Raw genomic sequence first — 17,725 nt, 5'->3', positions numbered from 1 at the left:
CATCCCTTTCCCATAACCCTGGGCTGATGCCTGGGACCTCGGCATGACCCGCTCTACATTACTACATTGCTTAGACTTGTCTCTCTTTGGGCCTGCATCCTTGTGTTGTGTGTGTGTGTGTGTGTGTGCGCAAGTGAGAGAAAAAGAAAACAACAGTGATCATATTGCAGTAACTGTGCGTTATTTATTCTGTCTCTGGATTGCCAGAGTTTGGAGTTATGGTTTTTATAGATCTGTTGCTGTGCACACGAGAATATGGGGGGGGGGGGGGGGGGGGGGGGGGGGGGATTTTCTTGGCCTCATTATACAATCCAAGCCAACGTGGGACCTCAACGTGCCTCTGAGTGAAGCGTGTTTATGTGTTTCGGCCTCCTCAAGTTTAAGTTTTACGGTGGGCCTTGTGCCTCATTGTATGTTTGGGCAATGTCCTTCCAACTCCTTTCAGTCTCGTCCTCGTCACTTTTACAGAAGAGACACGGTTTTACTGCCTCCCCCTTCTGTTGTGTGTCCAGCCGGTGGAGTGGGTTGAGCTAATATAATTAAAATGCCACAATAGACCGGCATGTTTTACTGGAGCAGTTCCTACTGGGCGAGGTAGACAAAGTGCACCCACTAACCTCTGCGCTTGCCCACTGGCAAGGCATCAAACTCATAGCAGGAGAGGAGGACGAGAAAGAGAGGGATGGACGTGCTGGGGAGGGGGAAAGGAAGTGTGGATGTGAAAACAATGGGTAGAAGGAGAGATGCACTGATGGATGAGGGATGTAGGTCAGTGGCAGCAGGAAGCAGTGGCTTTAGGAGAGCCCTCTGTCTTTGGGACTTAATTGCCTCTATGAGCCTGTTTGAAGTCCTCACTGTTTGCGTGTCTGGGTGGCAGCCAATAGCGGTCGGTGTGGTCCGCGTGCGTTCGGGAGGTTTGTGTTTGCCTCTCGAGCACTTTTTGTATTTTAGTTTGACACGAATTTCTGACGCACCGCGCAAGCGAACAAAGGACAAAACCCCAAATGATGCCGGCACCACTGATTACACGCAACAGCGCACATGAACGCCACACCGCCAGAAATATTACGTGTGGAACAGAACAGTCGACGATGAGGCCTTCCAGGACGAAACCCTAGATTTTAGAGACAGTTTTTTATCTTGTGTCATAAAATTGCTCTTTAGAGACACCACAGCTATGCAACGAAAGTGCTCGGCACACGCTCCGCGCTGCTTATCACGGTGTCGTAATGCTGGAGCTGTCTCTGCCTGTGTCAACAGTCTGGTTCCTATTTCCGACTTTCAGTTTAATTTCTGCTTCTTTGTTTTTATAAACATACAAAATGAGGTTGCAATATACATCAAATCTCTTGTGATTGTAATTTCTAAGAGGGGGAATTTGATTCAATGTGCCTGACAAAAGGAAACCACACATTTGCCTCTTGCTGCAGTTGTGAATTGTCAACACAAAGAAGAAATGTGGTTCTCAGGTTAAACATCCCACGGTGTGAGAAAGGCTTCATAAATCTGACTTTTAACACAAATATCACAAATACACACTTACTGACTCAGTCAGTTCGGTGTGCATTTCAACACTCTTCAAAGGAAGAGGAAAGCCACTTTCAAACCTGGGTTTTGATCCATCATACTATAGCCGCGGTGACACGGGATTATGGCCTCATAGACCATCATGTATTTCTGTGTGCCACACTCTACACCCCAACACATTCACACACCCAAGACACATCAACGCCCACACAGCATGATCATGCCTGACTTTCAGAGGCTGAACCTCTCTCTGTAATGACTATTTTTAGGGACAGCGTTATCCTTTTTCCTGGGGGATACAGCAGACTTTGCTAATGTCAGTTAGAGCTTGATTGAGTGCAGCTTTTTGTCCGAGTTTTCGTGCGATGCAATGTGTATACCTAAAAGTCAGAATCTTTGGGGCCCGTGGCGAGCATCGGCAAGATTCCCTGTAGAGTTTCAGCGTGAATGTGTGTACCAGTTTAGGTTTTCAGTGTGTGGTATTTACCATCGGAGTGAGATTCCAAACAAGTCTGGTTTGAATCCAATTGCCAGTTTTAAGCGTTCGAGTCCAAGTTGTTGTCCGACCCAGCGGACAAGTATGTGAGTTTAAAATGAAAATGAATGACAGGCACGGGAGGAGAGACCAACTCTGTACAAACAACAAAAGTACAGTACACTACTGTGGAGGGTGTGTGTGTGTGTGTGTGCCTGTGATCTGTGCTCAGTGTGTGTGTGGTAACCTGAAACCACGGGGAAAACGTTCCTAGAATTCCGGGTGGGTTTGGTGTCGTGGCTCGCTCACTGGAGCCCCCTGAGTGGTGCTGGGAATGCGGCCTCCGCACGGAAGAGCTGGAGAACGGAGGGAAAGTACCCCTGTGTGTTTGAGGCCAGAGCAGCTCAGCATCTCATCACAACAGGTAGTTTCCTGAAGTGTCGGTGAACTGACAGAGCATGAGTGTACATTATATAAGGTACCGGATAAATACAAGATGAGAATCCAGTCATTGATGGGATGTGAAGGCTTGCATTTTGCAGTGTGTGTGTGTGTGTATTTGAGTGACAGAGAGAGAAGCACAAACCCTATTTGGACAGTTCATGAAGACAATAACCTGTTTATGAAATGTTTCACTGTGAGATTTATTGTTGTGGTTTTGTACGGGGAAGGCAATGGAGAGCAGTATTCCATATGTGGAAAGTGCTTTTGAGTCAAACAAATGTAATTTCAGATTTGAACCAGAAATTACAGCTAAAAAAAAAAATACGGGAAAATGACAGCAGGGAAGCTAAAAATGGTTGATGGCGTTTCTTGGAGGTGATGACAAGGACACCAACATAAGTAGTTCTACAAGAATGTGACTTTTCTATAGCCTCAAACTATCACCAGCTCCGTATATAATCCCTTTAGATGAGAGGCCTGGCAAAATTACAAATGCTTTGTAATGTATTGGAACGGGTAAAGAGCATAAAATGCCAGGGAGGGAGGGGCTAATCTATAAAAAGTGACACTGTCAGTGACTCTGCACTCTAGGGACACATTTGCTCAGTTATGGTCCGAGCCTCTTAACCCAAAACCCCAGACTTGTGATGATGTGTCCAGTTTCCAATCCGTGGCTGATTGACAGATATGCCCGATCGCGAAAAAACATGATACTAATGACTGGGACTTCTGCCAAGAAAGCCATTTTGGCAATGCGTTTGTCAATGCAACCATCTGCTTGACTTCATTTGGATGGCTGACCTTTGCCCTTCTTCTCTCTGCCTGCGATACAGTCACTCTCTCCTTTCCTTAACCTTAACAGAAGTTTGCACAATCTTGCCGTCTATAATCCTATATATGTTATTCTGGTGTCAAGTAGCTGTAGTTAAGCTGCCTCCATATCTCTCCATCTACAATATGCTCTCAAATGTCCATCTCACTGAGCGCCTGGGGACTATTTTCTACTTGTGCGTGAGTGTTCGGGGGGGGGAATGCCGATATTCTGATTGAATACAAGCATAATAGATGCACTGCATGACTGTCTGAGAGTGCGCATGTGTTCCTAGCAGAGGATGGGTGTGTGTGTGCCCTTTGCAGCAGCAGAGAGTCTGACCCCTGACCCCGCTCACTCAACACCCTCGCAAGCCCTCTCTACTCTCTGTGCGGGTATGTCTGAGTATGTGGATGCCTGTGTATGTTTGTTGCCTCGAGTCAAATGTACTCGATGTTTGAGTTGAAACTGGACTGTTTGCACTTGAGTGCTCTTTTGCTTACACGGGCGGCATATACAGTGCAGTCCAGATGTGACATCACGCCTCCCTCTTTCCGCGTTCGTCCGTGTTTACGATACACTTCTTACACTCTGCTCTAAGTCAATCTGTGAAATGCCCAAACCAGCCAGAACGTACACATTTGTGTGGAAGCACACAATGTCATGACGAGCGGTATATTTAGTCTTATGCACGGTGAACCGCTTGACTGGTGTTTTAGTTTACACTGGAGCTGTCAGCCCCTAAGCACTAGATCACGCCATCCTGGCCCGGATCAGACAGACAGACAAACAGGTGGTCGTACCACACCAGAGGATCACGGTCTGCTCCACCCGTCTGTGCTCCGGGGCAAAGTTTACTCTCTTGGCTCTGCCCCTGCCTGCCCTTGTCTGCCTTCCACACACCAACTGCCCCTCCAGCTCCCCCCAGACCTCTAACCTCAGTTATCCATGCCCTCCTCGGCATGTGGGCATGTGGCTGGAAGGGGAAGGGGGGGGGGGGGGTGTAGCTTCAACGCTCTAGGTCTTGTAATATCTCTCTTGCTCTCTTCCTCTCTCCTATTTCCCTCCTCCCTTCTGTAGTGTCTCTGTAATCACATTTCAGTCGGGGGGCAGTCCCCATCTGTCTTCCCTTCTCTGTCACTTTCTCTTACGTACACCACTTATCCCCTTTGTCCCTAAAACAAACAGGCACTAAAGTTGAAAGCGACCAGTTGGTGAAACTTTGTAGAAATTGGCTAATGCCGCCATCTACTGGGGAACAAGTTGCATTGAAGTAGGTTTATGCTTCATCTATTTACACAAGACAAGAGGTTTCAAAATGGATTTGAGAAATGAGTGCAAATAAGTGAAATTGATGCCACACCGTTTTGCGTTGAGCAAACTCTATATCTTGTGCTGGTGTGGGATGGAAATCTGTGAATTATTTCTAGAATCTTGCCAACTTGACTTCTTTAAGCTAAAGTTATGTGTAGGTGCTGTAGATTTGGCTAATCTGCATACACTGAAAGCTGCAGTTATGCTAAAAAATGATATGTAGGCCAAGACGGACACTTTTGGGCTTAGGTCTGAAAGGATTAACCACCGCTAGATTTAAATTAATACATAGGGCAGCTGCATCCTCTAATTAAATTCAGCTCTGGCAATGGATTCACTGTCAGCCACGGTTATTGCAGAGTGGCAGAAAATAACACATCCTCTTCTAACTTGGGATATTAAAATTTGTATTTAACCTTTTTTTAAATACGCCTGTGTAGTTAAATCTGTGGATTCAAACACAGAGGAGGCTGTTTGTGCATGTTTGTGAGGAATTCATAGAGGCGTGTGAGTGTGTGGGGAGCATATGCACATGAGTCTTTGTCAGGAAATGATGCTTGCCTGCATGTGATTTGCGGGTGTGGGGCAAGGCGGACATGACTTGTTCTTGTTCCGCCAATCTAATGGGGCCGCATGATCTTTTCCCAGAAGTCTGTGTGGTCTGTTGAGTCAGCCTGCAGTAAGTCTGCTGGTAGATCGGAGCAGGCGACACAGAGAGGTGGGGATCAGTTACACCCAGTGACAGACACAGTCGGGACAGGCCTGGGAATGTCCTCAAAGCAAACCACGGGCCAATTACAGCTGTAATCTATATAACTGCCACCTATTAAAGCTTGCACATAAAGCTTTGAACGCTATAGCCATGTCGTATGTGTCTCTGTCTGTTTCTAGCACCAGAGAAAGAAGCTCTTCATTTCGTAATCTGTTTCACTTTCATGTAACCAAGTAGTCACATTGATTTGTAGTTGTGGAGAGGGAGCGAGGGTATCTGCGTCCCCACACTTCCTATGAAGAAAGTGGATTTAATTAGCTTAACGTTAAAGTTGTGAGGAACAATTTCAGTGGCTAGCTTACAGTGTAAAACCTGAGGATGTGTCATGATTGGTGTGGTGATATTCAAATGTGATGGTCATTGTAATTATGCTTTTTGAATACTATACTTTTTTCTTTTAATTATTTCTATTCTGCAGTAGATTTGGTTTTACAAATAACTAGCTTTGTAAATTATTAAAACACGTGTTCTTAATTCTACCCATTGGGCAGTACCTCAGCAGCTCACCAGGTGGCGCTCTGAGGCCCACCAGTGGGAACTGATTTGAGTTGAGGTGAATTACATCCATGTTCAGCAAATTGTTGAAAAATGTGTTTAACTGGTCAAAAGTCAGTGCGTCCTCAACTGCGACTAGTTGCAATGCTACAAGTGATGCACGGAACTGCCAAAACCCCCTGAATGATATTGTGACAGACTGAGATTATCAGGGAGGTTTAGTGATCTCGGCTTTCTTAATTTAGACGGTTTGAACAGTCAAGTTTTTGCAGGAGACTAATCACAAAGATTTCCCCTGTAAGCCATGAGAACCATATCTTACACTTAAGATACAAGCTTAACATGACCTTATGATGTTCAAAGTATATTCGCCTGATGGCTCTCAAACTCAAGACGATGTCGATGGCTTTTCAGTACACAGTATTAGCCACACGGGCGCAGTGTGGAAGCATATTTTGCTCCCGTCGGACCAGCAACCAAGTCTGAAGGTATTGTCCTTGTACTATCCTGAAATGTAGTCCAATTACAGTCATTTATAGTTTGTGATTTTCTTCCTGCATGAGGAAGTATCTTATCCCTTCATCATTATGTCAGTGTTTGGAGGCAGAACTCAGTCTTGGATCTGGTGGCTTTGTACAGAGAGTAGGAGGGTATATACATTACACCGTGCTGCAACGTTTGATTTGCTCATGTCAGGATTTGTTTACACCGCCGCAGTGATGAGAAGAAGAGAGCGAGAGTGTGTGTTTGAGTGTGTGTGTGTGTGTGTGTATGTGTGTGTGTGAGAGAGAGAATGTAAGGAAGATAGCGGGTGGAAGAGCAGTTTGTTGGCAAGAGTGAGTCACTTACACTGAATTAATTCAGCTCTTTACCATGATTGTTAGATAAATCGATACTTGTTCATTAGCCTGGAGTAGCATTGAAATGAAACATGCGTGGCTGTGTGTAGGCCTATAATGGGCTAATGATGAGCCAAACTAGATATTGTAGACATCGCCCCAGCCTGAAGACGGAAATAGAAAATAGACGAGTAGAATTATAGCCCTGATGATGAGTATCAAACGCCTCCTGGCCATGAGGTAATCACAGTATGTGATTATAACCGTAAGTGTATTCGCATGCTAGGCTAATCACTATGCCGAGTCATAGATCATTTTTTTCCCATCTCTGTTTGGCCCTCTTTAATCTCACTGCCCTGCCTCTTGCTCGGTCTCTGTTCCTGCTCTCTCCTCAGCGTCGGCCCAGGTCACAGTGACCTAGAGAGCATACCAAGGCAGGACCAGACTTGGGCTGAGCCGTAGCCCACAAGACAGAGTGCTTGTTGAGGTAGCCTTCAGCTGGGCCTGTTGCCTACCACAAACAACTTCTGAATTTAAACTGTTTGCGCAAATGTTACCTCGGTCAGCGGTGCGCACCCAAAACCAAATCTCCCTCTGGAAATTCAGCAGCAGTTTTTGTTTTTATATTAATTTGGCACTGAGCATTTTGGAAATCCCAATTCTAAAGAGAGCTCCAGCCTGCTATTAGCAATGGGCCACAACTCTCACCCACGCCATGGTCTACTGGCCCAGAGGGCACCGGGGTCAGCTTTCATCTCCATCCCCCCCTCCCCGAACAAGCTGACGACACACATCCAGCCATCAGCTACCATGCCACCGCGCTGACAAACACAGAGACAAGCAAACATTCAGACAGGCCGCTTTGCTTCACCACATGGCGCTCTGGTCACTGTAAGACAGAGGGAAATGTGCATGACACAAATGAAAGGAAATCTGAATGTAATGATTGTGCATGAAAGCTATATTCCCCTCAGGAGTGCTCAGTGAAAGAGATATGCGTTGGCAGTTGATAGGCATATTAAAAACAGGGTGGAGGAGCGATATTGATTGGATACTTGACCTGAGCATATATGTGTATTTGATAGCATTAAAAAAAGGATACAGAAAACAAACATACTGCATGAAGGCAGCTATTCATAAGTGCAGTAACACATTTTATTGGACTGTAGAGGACAGGCTTTCCCTGCGTAATAGCCGTGAGTAATTTGAGCCGTTATACCTTCAACCATATAGCCGTTACAGTGCAGCCACTCAATAAACCAGCCTGGTCTTGGTAAAATCACCCTGGGACCTCTTAAGAAGCGGCAAAGCAGTTGAGCCCAACACAGTGGTGTGTAATTCCAACCCAACCACACAGCCATAAACAGCCATATTTCACTGGTTCTGCAGCGCCACAAAGACAGATATACGGCCGGCTCAGCACAGGTGCCGCGCCTCAGGTGAAGTCCAAGACAAAAACTGTGAAGATTCATTAATGCAAACGTCCCGGACAAAAATGTTTCATCTCAGCTGAAATGACATAACCCCGCCGTTAGCGTAACCGGAGTTGGATGCAGCCTGTGGACTGTTTGTGTTTGAGCGTGAAGCCCCATCATTAAGAGTTAAGAGAAATGTCTTCTGCACTTACTGCACTTACTCTAGGTGGTTGGTTCCCAACCTAGGGGGCCAGGACCCCCAAAGTGGTCGCAATATGATAGGATGTGAGAGTAGAACAACGGCTAAACAAAATGAGTTATTAGTTTAGCAGCTTTTTTTCAGAATTTTTATTTGCAACTTTTTTTTTGCAAATTACTTTGAAAGAAAAGGCACTGTTTGGTTGAACTGGTTGCAACTGGTAGATGTATGCAATCTGCAACAAGGCGTTGCAAGCAGACAATTGCTTTGTTTTAAGGGGTCAAAGGTCAAAATTGTTGGGAACCACTGCTCTATGTAACATACTGTAAGTTCGAGGCAATCATCGACATCAGCATTCACTTCTAGAGAAGGACAAGGGCGGGTGAACCGAAGATGAAGGATTATGTAGGCAAAACAAGTTTAAAGAGTTTCATGTCATCTCATGATTAGTCATGCAGACACTTCCCAAACCCAGGGAGCAGCTAGTCAGGATGAAATCATCAAAACAGCTTCCAACCTACTTCAAAACAAGAGAGATGAGATTTGCTGGGTTTCAGCAGCTGACTCAAGTTCTTGATCTTGTTATGGAGTTGCCAACATCACAGCTGTGCCTGTGCTGCTTTATATTTCCGACCCTCCCTGACTCTGCCTACATGTCTGACTCATCATCCAATACAGAAGCTTGCCAGGCTTCAAAGAAGCATGACAGAGGGCCCACTGGGCTACCGGCCACGTCCACAGAATAAGAGGAACTGGGAGCTTCACAAATTCTTTTGACAAATAATTTGTCTCATTGCCTGAAACTACAGTCAAAAGAAAAATTTACCAGCCTTTTTTTGGGGGGGGGGGGGGGGGGGGGGGGTTCTAGTAGTTGAACTTGAAACAACTTTTCTCAAAGTCGGCCTCGTTATCCACAATGTCTCTCAGTGTTTCTCATCATCCGGCAGGTTGCTGTCTCACCGGGACAATACCGGCCATAGAACTTTTTATTTTCCAAATCCCCACGCTGTCAGCTGGCACGAACAAGAGGTGAAGTCAACAGATAGGAGGAGGCAGACAGCGAGAGGGAAAAACACAGCGCTGTTGTGAACAGAGCGTGAGTAAAAATGAAGCCAAGCCTGCATGGCTCAGGTATACTGCTGAGACTTCCATGTGACTGCAGCTACTGGTGGCGCTCGGCGTGTTCATGTGGTTACCAGCTGGGTTACAAAAGACGGCAACGAGAACAAAGAGAGAGTGCGGTAGTGGGCACAGAAATCAAGGGGAAGAAGAGAGATGTCTTGAAGTGAAGACATGGCCTCTCGGTTGGACTTTGCAACACAAAATGCTAGGTGGAGGGGAGGGAAAGAAATAGAGCATAGAAAGAAAAGCACACTGTTTAGAGCTTTGCCTGCCCTGCAGATGCCCTCTCGCAATCTGTTGCCGTTTCTCCTTGCACATTTTATGACTTGAGTATTTCCCCTCCAATAAAGTTGTCTTTAAAGCACAGCACGCTTCACCTCTTCAGTTTGGACATCGCCTTTAAGAACGGCCAAAGATCTTGCTGGTGCTTAATTTTGTATATAGCTCGATGTTTGAAATATTTATTTTCATTGTGTTTATCGTTGGGAACGTACGATAAACTCAGGCCTACCACAAGAGTTTGTGGTAAGTCTGAGTGCGCCGTGTGTGTGTGTATGTGTATGTGTGTGTGTGTGTGTGTGTGTGTGTGTGTGTGTGTTTTCACATTGCATTAAGGGGCACCGGCTTGCGAAACATTCAAACGTGTTTGCACATGTGCACATATGTCATGTTGATTAAACGTTTGCGAAGCGGCTTTATAATTGCACGTTCACGAGCGCAGTGTTGGTACAGTGACTGGCTGCTAATGTCACACAGCGTGTGAGAACAGACTGGCCTTTCAGAACAAAACCTCCTGTTCAGAGTATTTCGACATGTCCAAGCCCCGCTCGTAAAGTTAGCTGGCTGCAGACATCCACTCAGCCCCTCCCTCGCTCTCACTACTGGAGTCACTCGTGACTTCAGGTCCTCTCGTTCCAGGAAGAGAGCGTTGTAATGCTATATTTTACAATTTCATGAGCGTAGCGTTATGGTGAGTAGAGTGGAATCTACCACTGTGGATATGTGAAATGAGTATTTGTTTAAATAAAGATATTAGTACATTTCAGCAGTTACATTTTATTGCTACTTTATCGCTGCGTGTTTTAAGTGAAAAAAGCTCTTTTAGTTGCAAGTGTAATGATGGTGTTGTGTTAATTGCCACTTTGCTAGATCAGACATCAGAAGTGTAACGGGGACGCTGCGTGAATGTGAGATTTTTTGTGAGTAGCAGCAAAAAATAAATGTCACGAAAGATGTCACAAAGAGAACCAAAGCCTTGAAGATAAAAAGCTGCAGCTGGCATGCCCCAATGTGTATTAATAATCCCAGGACTCAACACATGTTCAATCTTGTACATCCACAATGGGCGGGAGGTTGGGGAGAGGCTTTATTAATCATGATGAACCAACAATTTGCTGTTTACCCTGACAGCAGCCCCACCAGCTCTAATCCAATGCCCTCCGCAGCTGGAATGGCACCACCCGCCGCCACAAAAACACACACACTCACTCAGATGAAAGCAATCTCATCTCCTCTTCATCATGACTCATTGACACGTGTGCTCTCCTCAGTTTTGCTGTGATTCAGCCTGATGTTTGTTCCAGAGGAATCGTTTATCTAAATCAATTTGCATGTGGATATGCGACCTCCAAAGATGTCTCAGGTCGTATGTTCAGGATATGCAGAACGCACTTTAGTCCAATTAGTCAAACAAATATAAAGCTTTCAGTACTGCACTGAATGAATTGAAGATTACGTTGTTAAGAAGTAAGGCTTGTATTGTCAGTCAGTGGTAGTTCAGTTACATGGCACAGAAGGCCTTTTTTTGTATTAAAAATCATGCTTTTTAATTGTAATGCCACCTTGAGGACATATCCCCTACAACCTGTACAGTTCCGTCTTTACTGTACATTCAAAGGGAAATAATATAAGTGTCTGCAAGATTTAATTGAATTGCTTCAGAGATGATTCTCAATAATTGCTCAGTTTATGTCTATGTTACTCAATGATATTATCCTATCGATACACCGCATCGGGCGGTTGATAATGAATCTAATAAACTCGAGGATTTCATGAAATGTGCTGCTTTTTTGAGCTGGTACGAGATGAGTATTGATTCTAATTACAGAAGCAACGAGCCAGATAAACAGTGCACTTGAAATTCCTGGCACAAAATGTCAAGCCCCGAGCACGCCATGTAACCTTGGTGAGCTTTTTAGTCCAGATGCGAATTTTGAAAGCGCATCAAAAATATCAACAGAACTGCCTTTAATCAGCTCAGAGATGATGCACAACCAGTTCTCTTCCCTGCCAGATACGAGTGCATAATCTCATTAACCATTGGGATCCTGGCAAAGATCTCTGCTGACAGCTTGTGGTATGAATGCAATTAAGCAATTAGATATTATGCAAACCAACAGGCCTACCTGCTGTATGTTTATGATTATTGTCTCCAGTGATCATGGCGCTGTATGTTAAACTAAAATAAAAACTAATTTACACTGAAAAGGTTCAGCTGGATGAGAAAGATTGAGTCAAGTGTTTGTTGTTTGTTGTGTGCTATGTTTGCTTCAAAGGGAAATGTGAACAAGCCATAAGAGCGCGGAGAGCTGTAATGAGTTTCACAGAGAAAAAAAAGCAATGTATGGCAAGATGAGACCTTACCTGAGAGAAAACAGAGAGAAGAAAACATCTAGCTAATTGAATCCCTGGTGAGTGGGCTCGTTAAACCTTCCAGTTAGAACTGAGCACCGATGAAAGACAACCAGAATCTTCTTAACCCAAGGCCAATCTACTAGATGCCCCCCTCACTCTGGCTACAACCAACCTTCTCTATACCTATAATCACATGTAATAAACATCCTTGAAATGTTATATCCTAGCTTTGTTTACACCATTATACACCGGAGAGTTCAGTCACATGAATGCACTCAAAATGCATCCGTATTCTTTTTCTTCTTTTGTTATCTCCCTGTATACCTTGAAAGATGAATATTGCCTTTTTTGCTTCTCTGCCTCACAGTCCACGAGCATTCCTGCAGGCCTTTCAAAAAAAAAATAAAAAAAAGATCACAACAGTTCAGTTCGGGGTCAGCGTCGGGGAGTGGAGGTCGCCGCCGGTCTGCGCTCCAGGCGGAGAGAAAGACGAGAACAGACAAAAGCTGCCTTTAGGACAGCGCATCAATTGGGCATTCACAGGGGAATGAGTCAATTCCACAGAAAGGAGTCAGAGAGCCATGAGTCAGACGCCATGCATGTGTAGGTAGTCGGTTTGTTTGTTGAGGTTGAACATTTGAGACCGCCAGAGGAGAGTACGGACTGTTGATCGCAGAAAGCTGTTATTCACAGAGACATCATTCAGCTGCCGCAGTCTTTTTTTTTTCTTCTTACACCGTCTTCCAGCTCTATGTTCACAGTCACACTTTAATTAATTTGGACATGAGACTATAGTGAGTCAACTATTTTGAAACAGAACGTTATTGCCATTAGCTGGAATCTTATCATTGCATCAGATGTCTGCTCCAGATACGTCCCAGACATTAGCGGCATTGATTGTCTGTCTATCAAGGTAATCTGCTGCGGGATGTCCTGCCGTGTCAGTCGTCCCGTCCCCTACATGATATCAAACATAGCCTGAAGTGAAACGTTCCAGGCCGACTAACACGCTGCCAAGCTCGCCCTGACACTTCCCTTTCATTAGCGTCCCATCTGATGAGCTCATTTCCGCGCCAACACTGTTATCCCGAGCCAAGCCTGGAGACAGATACGCATATGCTGCCTAACACACACACACAGGCCCCCACATTTCCACCCACTGCTTGGGGAGCTGTTTGATTCGTCAGTTTATCATTTTTGTCAGTGAGGGGAAGTTGAAAGTCCGAAAGCAATCGATTGTTTCCATCTTGACAAGAGAAGATTCAGAGCCTCTGGCAATTATGAGCTTCAATTGTCATCAAAGCAGAGAGCGGTTTGTGTGTGTGTGTGTGTGTGTGTGTTAGGCTCAAGGAAGGGTTAAGGGGGGGTATCCACTTTGCAAATACACTAAAGAGAAAAAAGCAATTTGAAGGAGGAAGAGGAAATCAACAAGAAGGGGATGTAAAGTTATGTGCACCAGCAGAGGGTTAAGAGAGACATTTTTGCATTTTTATGGGCCCGATCGGTAAAGTGCCATTTCAGCAAAGTGGAGGGAGCACAGACCTCATTGAGACGACATTGCTTAGATCACGGGCCAAGAGATTGTCAAGTTCAGCACTTTTATGATTACCTTCACTCATATTCACAATGCTTATGTATAAGTGTGCGCATGCACAACCACATACTAATACATGCAAATGCCCGTAAAGACGTCCACATATACACATTCGCTTACACCGTCCATAATGACTTCATCAGCCTTGTACTGCCTGTGGAAGAATCATTCGATTTGATTTCAGCACACGTTATTCGTCTTGTGGAAGATTAGCATCAACATATGATTCTGTTATTAATATAGATAATAGTATAATGACACACAATAAACCTTGTGCGTTAAAGGCAAAGCTTTAAAAGTCTGTGTATCTGACCCTCACATATATGACGCTTTAGGCTTTTATGTGGTAGCCAAAAAGATATGATCATCATCATCTGATACAAATGGCTTATATCTTTAACCTCAGGGAGTCTCAATGTTTGGATGAGACTGGATTAAGAGGAGGATGAGAGAATGTGTGTGTTTCTAGAGCAGTATTACTGTAAAAAACCGTTCAAAGAAGGTGAGTGTGTTTTGTTATTAATATTAATATAAGTCTTTCTGTAACTTCTAAAGGTTGTAATGTCTCAGCACTTCTCTTATAATTTCCTTAAAATCAGAAGTAAGTAGTTTCTGTGATGTTTCTACTCACTAATCACTGTTCTAGCAGTCACAAGCTGTCAATGAAAATATACTGGTGGCTATAATCAGTGAATTTGACTGTAGGTTATAAAGATATTAACCTTTAATCTTTAACCTAATTTAATGGATTAGAATATCGAGTTAACCTACTCGTCCCGTTATTTTATTAATAACTGTTGATTAACAGTGGTACTTTTCAATGGCCTTTAACAGAGAGAATAGTATAAAGAAATAATAAATAATTGTGCTGAATTTCTGAATGCTTTATGGGAAATAAGTGACTATGGCTCTGTGTCTGTGAGTGATTGTGTGAGTGTGTGTGTGTGTGTGTGTGTGTGTGTGTGTTTGTTACTTCTATAAACACAAAGCTGGATCTGACTGTACCGTTTCTTCAAATATCAATTCGAAACAATAAACAGCAATGTAATCCATTCCATGATTGAAAGAATTTTACCGGAAAATCTATAAAACCTGAAATCAAAGCATTCCGGAGTCTTAACCGCGCTTTGATTTGTGATGATACTTTTATATTTCAGCCAAAAACAACTTTTGTGTCCATTGTACTAAATTAAAAGTCTTCCCCTCTACGTCGGATCAGCTGCTGGAAGTGTTAGCCTCACTGACATCAGCTCAACAACAGCTCTGACAAAATCAACAGCTATAATCCCCGCCGAGCTGCAGGCCCACGGAGCATGCCAGGGATTAAAGGGTCCAGCTCACCATGTGTCTCAATTTCATTTTTACTAGGCCGTGCTCAGTCATATTTTTATTTGAAATGTTTTCAATCACACAAGAACATAAAAGCTGCATCAAGGGTCTTTTGACCACATTTGATGCGAAAGTTATTGCATAATGGAGCTTTTAATGTTTACCGTGCAACATGTTCTCTGTTTTTTTGCCTTTGACAAATGAGGCCCTAATGGTTTTGAGTTTACGTTGTGAAAATGCCGCGGTACAGTTGGCAAGTTTCTAAATGCAGACATTGACTTCATGATAAACTGAATTGCAAACAAACATTTGATTTTAGTTTAGTTTATTTGACAGGAAATCTCATCTTATTTTTCAAGCAAGTCCAAGATATATTACCTCCGCCAAGGAGGTTATGTTTTTGGTTCGGTTTGTTGGTGTGTTTGTCAGCAGGATTAAGGAAAAATTACTGGCCCAATTTTCATGAAACTTGGTGGAAAAGTATAGCATGAGCCAAAGAAGAACCCACTACATTTTGGAGCCGATTGACCTTGGCGGAGGTCTGCAGTGTAGTTTCCACTGTGGTCCTCGATATAGTATAATTACACTTTGTTACAACAATAAAGAATCCCACAATACCAAAAACATACACTACTGCATGTTAACAAGTGGAATAAAGCAAAAAAACATCAGAACATGGCTGGTGTTTTGTCAAGAAACCACTTCTTGTCAGTCTTACGAAAACTAACTGGATATCTGCCTCTATTTGACACCCAGTTTTGTCTATAAATATGTGACTCTCCCCTCTCTTTTTATCACAGCTATACTGGCAGAGTTGTTGGAAATGGTCTACACGCCCAGAGGCAAAACCCGGAGGTCAAAGTTCGCAGCCCAAACCCTACACTGGCTGAAGTCAAGGAGAGGTTGGAGCTCTTCAACCAGGTAGGATGGGCATTGCACAGCATGAAGACATATGTCATCAATACATTTAAATATGTAACATGTACTTTTGTACACATATGTATATTCATGTAAAGATTACAGGCTTCTGAAGTCATCCATGTCATACATAATCTGATACATCACTTAATGCCAAAGGGGCTAGCTACAATTACTGTATATGTCAGCAGGGACAACAAGAGTCAGTCAGATTAATAAAACATCAAGAGTCTTAATTTGTATGAGAAAAATTGTTTATAGTATTAAAACTGGCACCAGGTCAAAAATGATTAGTCAACCAAAGTATTATGTAGTCAAAAACACTGAAGTCTTAAATGATTGGGCCTTTGTCTAATTAGTATGCCTCAAACAATATAATTTACTGACAGAAGTGCTGAAATGACATTGCCATTTTTCTCAAATCCAAAGACTTTGAGCGCAGAGGCAGATATCAAAGATAAATGAAAAGGATAAAGGGTGAAAGGGAATCGGTGCCAAAAAAAAAAGAAAAAAAAAAGTGATTTACTGTGGAAAGAAAAAAAATAAAAAGAAAGATGTGAGGCGGGAGCAAAAGGTCAGGAATGAGTGACAGATAGGCAGAGATGACACAAGCAGCTTCAAAGTGACACTGTTTGTCATGTAGATGGGGTTTAGGGCTGAAAAGGACCAGGAAGAAAAGGGCCATTTCACACAGTCCCTAGAGGCCATTAGAGGAGACAAACGGACCAGGATTCGGTTCCCCTCTGCCTGTCTGCCCCTTTTGTTGCCCCGAAAAATTGTCCACAGATAGTACACCGGGCATCTCTTTATCCTTCTTTCTTTCCCCTGTATTTCCCCTTAATGCACCTATTTGATTGCTAAAGTGTTTAATACACCCAGAAAACGTCATTGTCACTTTTCTGTTTCGCTAATCTTCCACCTTCACATCGTGATAATTCTTCATCATTATGTGCACCCTTCCTCCTTTATCCCCTTCCATCTTTACTCTCACACCCATTCATTTACTTTCCGTCTCCGTTTACGTGTGTCTCGTATCTCACGTATATATCTCCCAGCCAGCCCGTCCACCTGTCTGCCACTGACAGCTCAAGATCATTTCGGTCCGACCACAACACCCCATTGTGCACGGTGGCTGTCAGGTGCCCTGTTGTCATGGCAACTATGCAGAGTCGAGCGGGTGTCCTGTTGACATTTACTGGGTTGAAAGGCCTACCTTCATTCTAGACCAGGCAGCAGAGCTTGGCTGAGCTTTGCGTTTGTGCCAGATAAGAGCGAAGGATCACAGAGTGTTTAACTGCATAATGTGGCAGGCTTTCCAAGGTACATCCAGAACAGTTAAACCAAGCGCAGGGATATATTTAGCCGTGTGTGTGCGCACATCTACATGCACACACTTTCTTTGCAAGAAGTTTGCTTAAAGTTTCTCTTTATAGATATTCAGAGCATCAATATAGCATCAAGAAACTATTTATAATGTAAAGATATATTAGAGTAATGTGGAGAGGATGAAGTCACTCCCCATCTGTGAGCGTTATGATCTGAGCTTCTCTGTGTTTTCGGCCACCTCGCGTGCCTTGTAGTGCATGTTAGTGCACGTGAACGTGCCCCACCACTGTTAGCGCTGTTAGCCCTGTTAGCTGCAAGCCACCGGCTCAGCACATGGCCACATTAAGAGCGGTGTGGAGGCAACAGATATGCTCGGAATTTTGTATTGAGCACCTTTTAAAATCTAGTTCATTTCTGAATTTAAACATTTTAACTATTGGCACTCACCTGTGACTACTACTAATCCTGTCCAAAACGATTCACATCGATCAAAGTGGCTTTGTTCAGGTAT

At 43.8% G+C, this 17,725-nt stretch overlaps 1 protein-coding gene across 2 annotated transcripts in view; it reads left to right on the top strand.

The window, feature by feature from the left end:
- Nucleotides 1-17,725, top strand: part of gpc5c (glypican 5c) — an 87,339-nt gene that overhangs the window by 42,722 nt on the left and 26,892 nt on the right. For both annotated transcript variants that reach the window (XM_079172697.1, XM_079172696.1), the window contains one exon: nt 15,771-15,891. In XM_079172697.1, coding sequence (XP_079028823.1) covers nt 15,771-15,891 — 121 coding nt within the window. The remainder of the gene's footprint in view (nt 1-15,770; nt 15,892-17,725) is intronic.

The sequence above is a fragment of the Pholis gunnellus genome, assembly GCF_910591455.1.
Source record: "Pholis gunnellus genome assembly, chromosome: 14".
Classification (NCBI taxonomy): Eukaryota; Metazoa; Chordata; class Actinopteri; order Perciformes; family Pholidae; genus Pholis; species Pholis gunnellus.
Note: the sequence above shows the minus strand (reverse complement) of the source record. Positions and strands in the feature narration are given on the sequence as shown.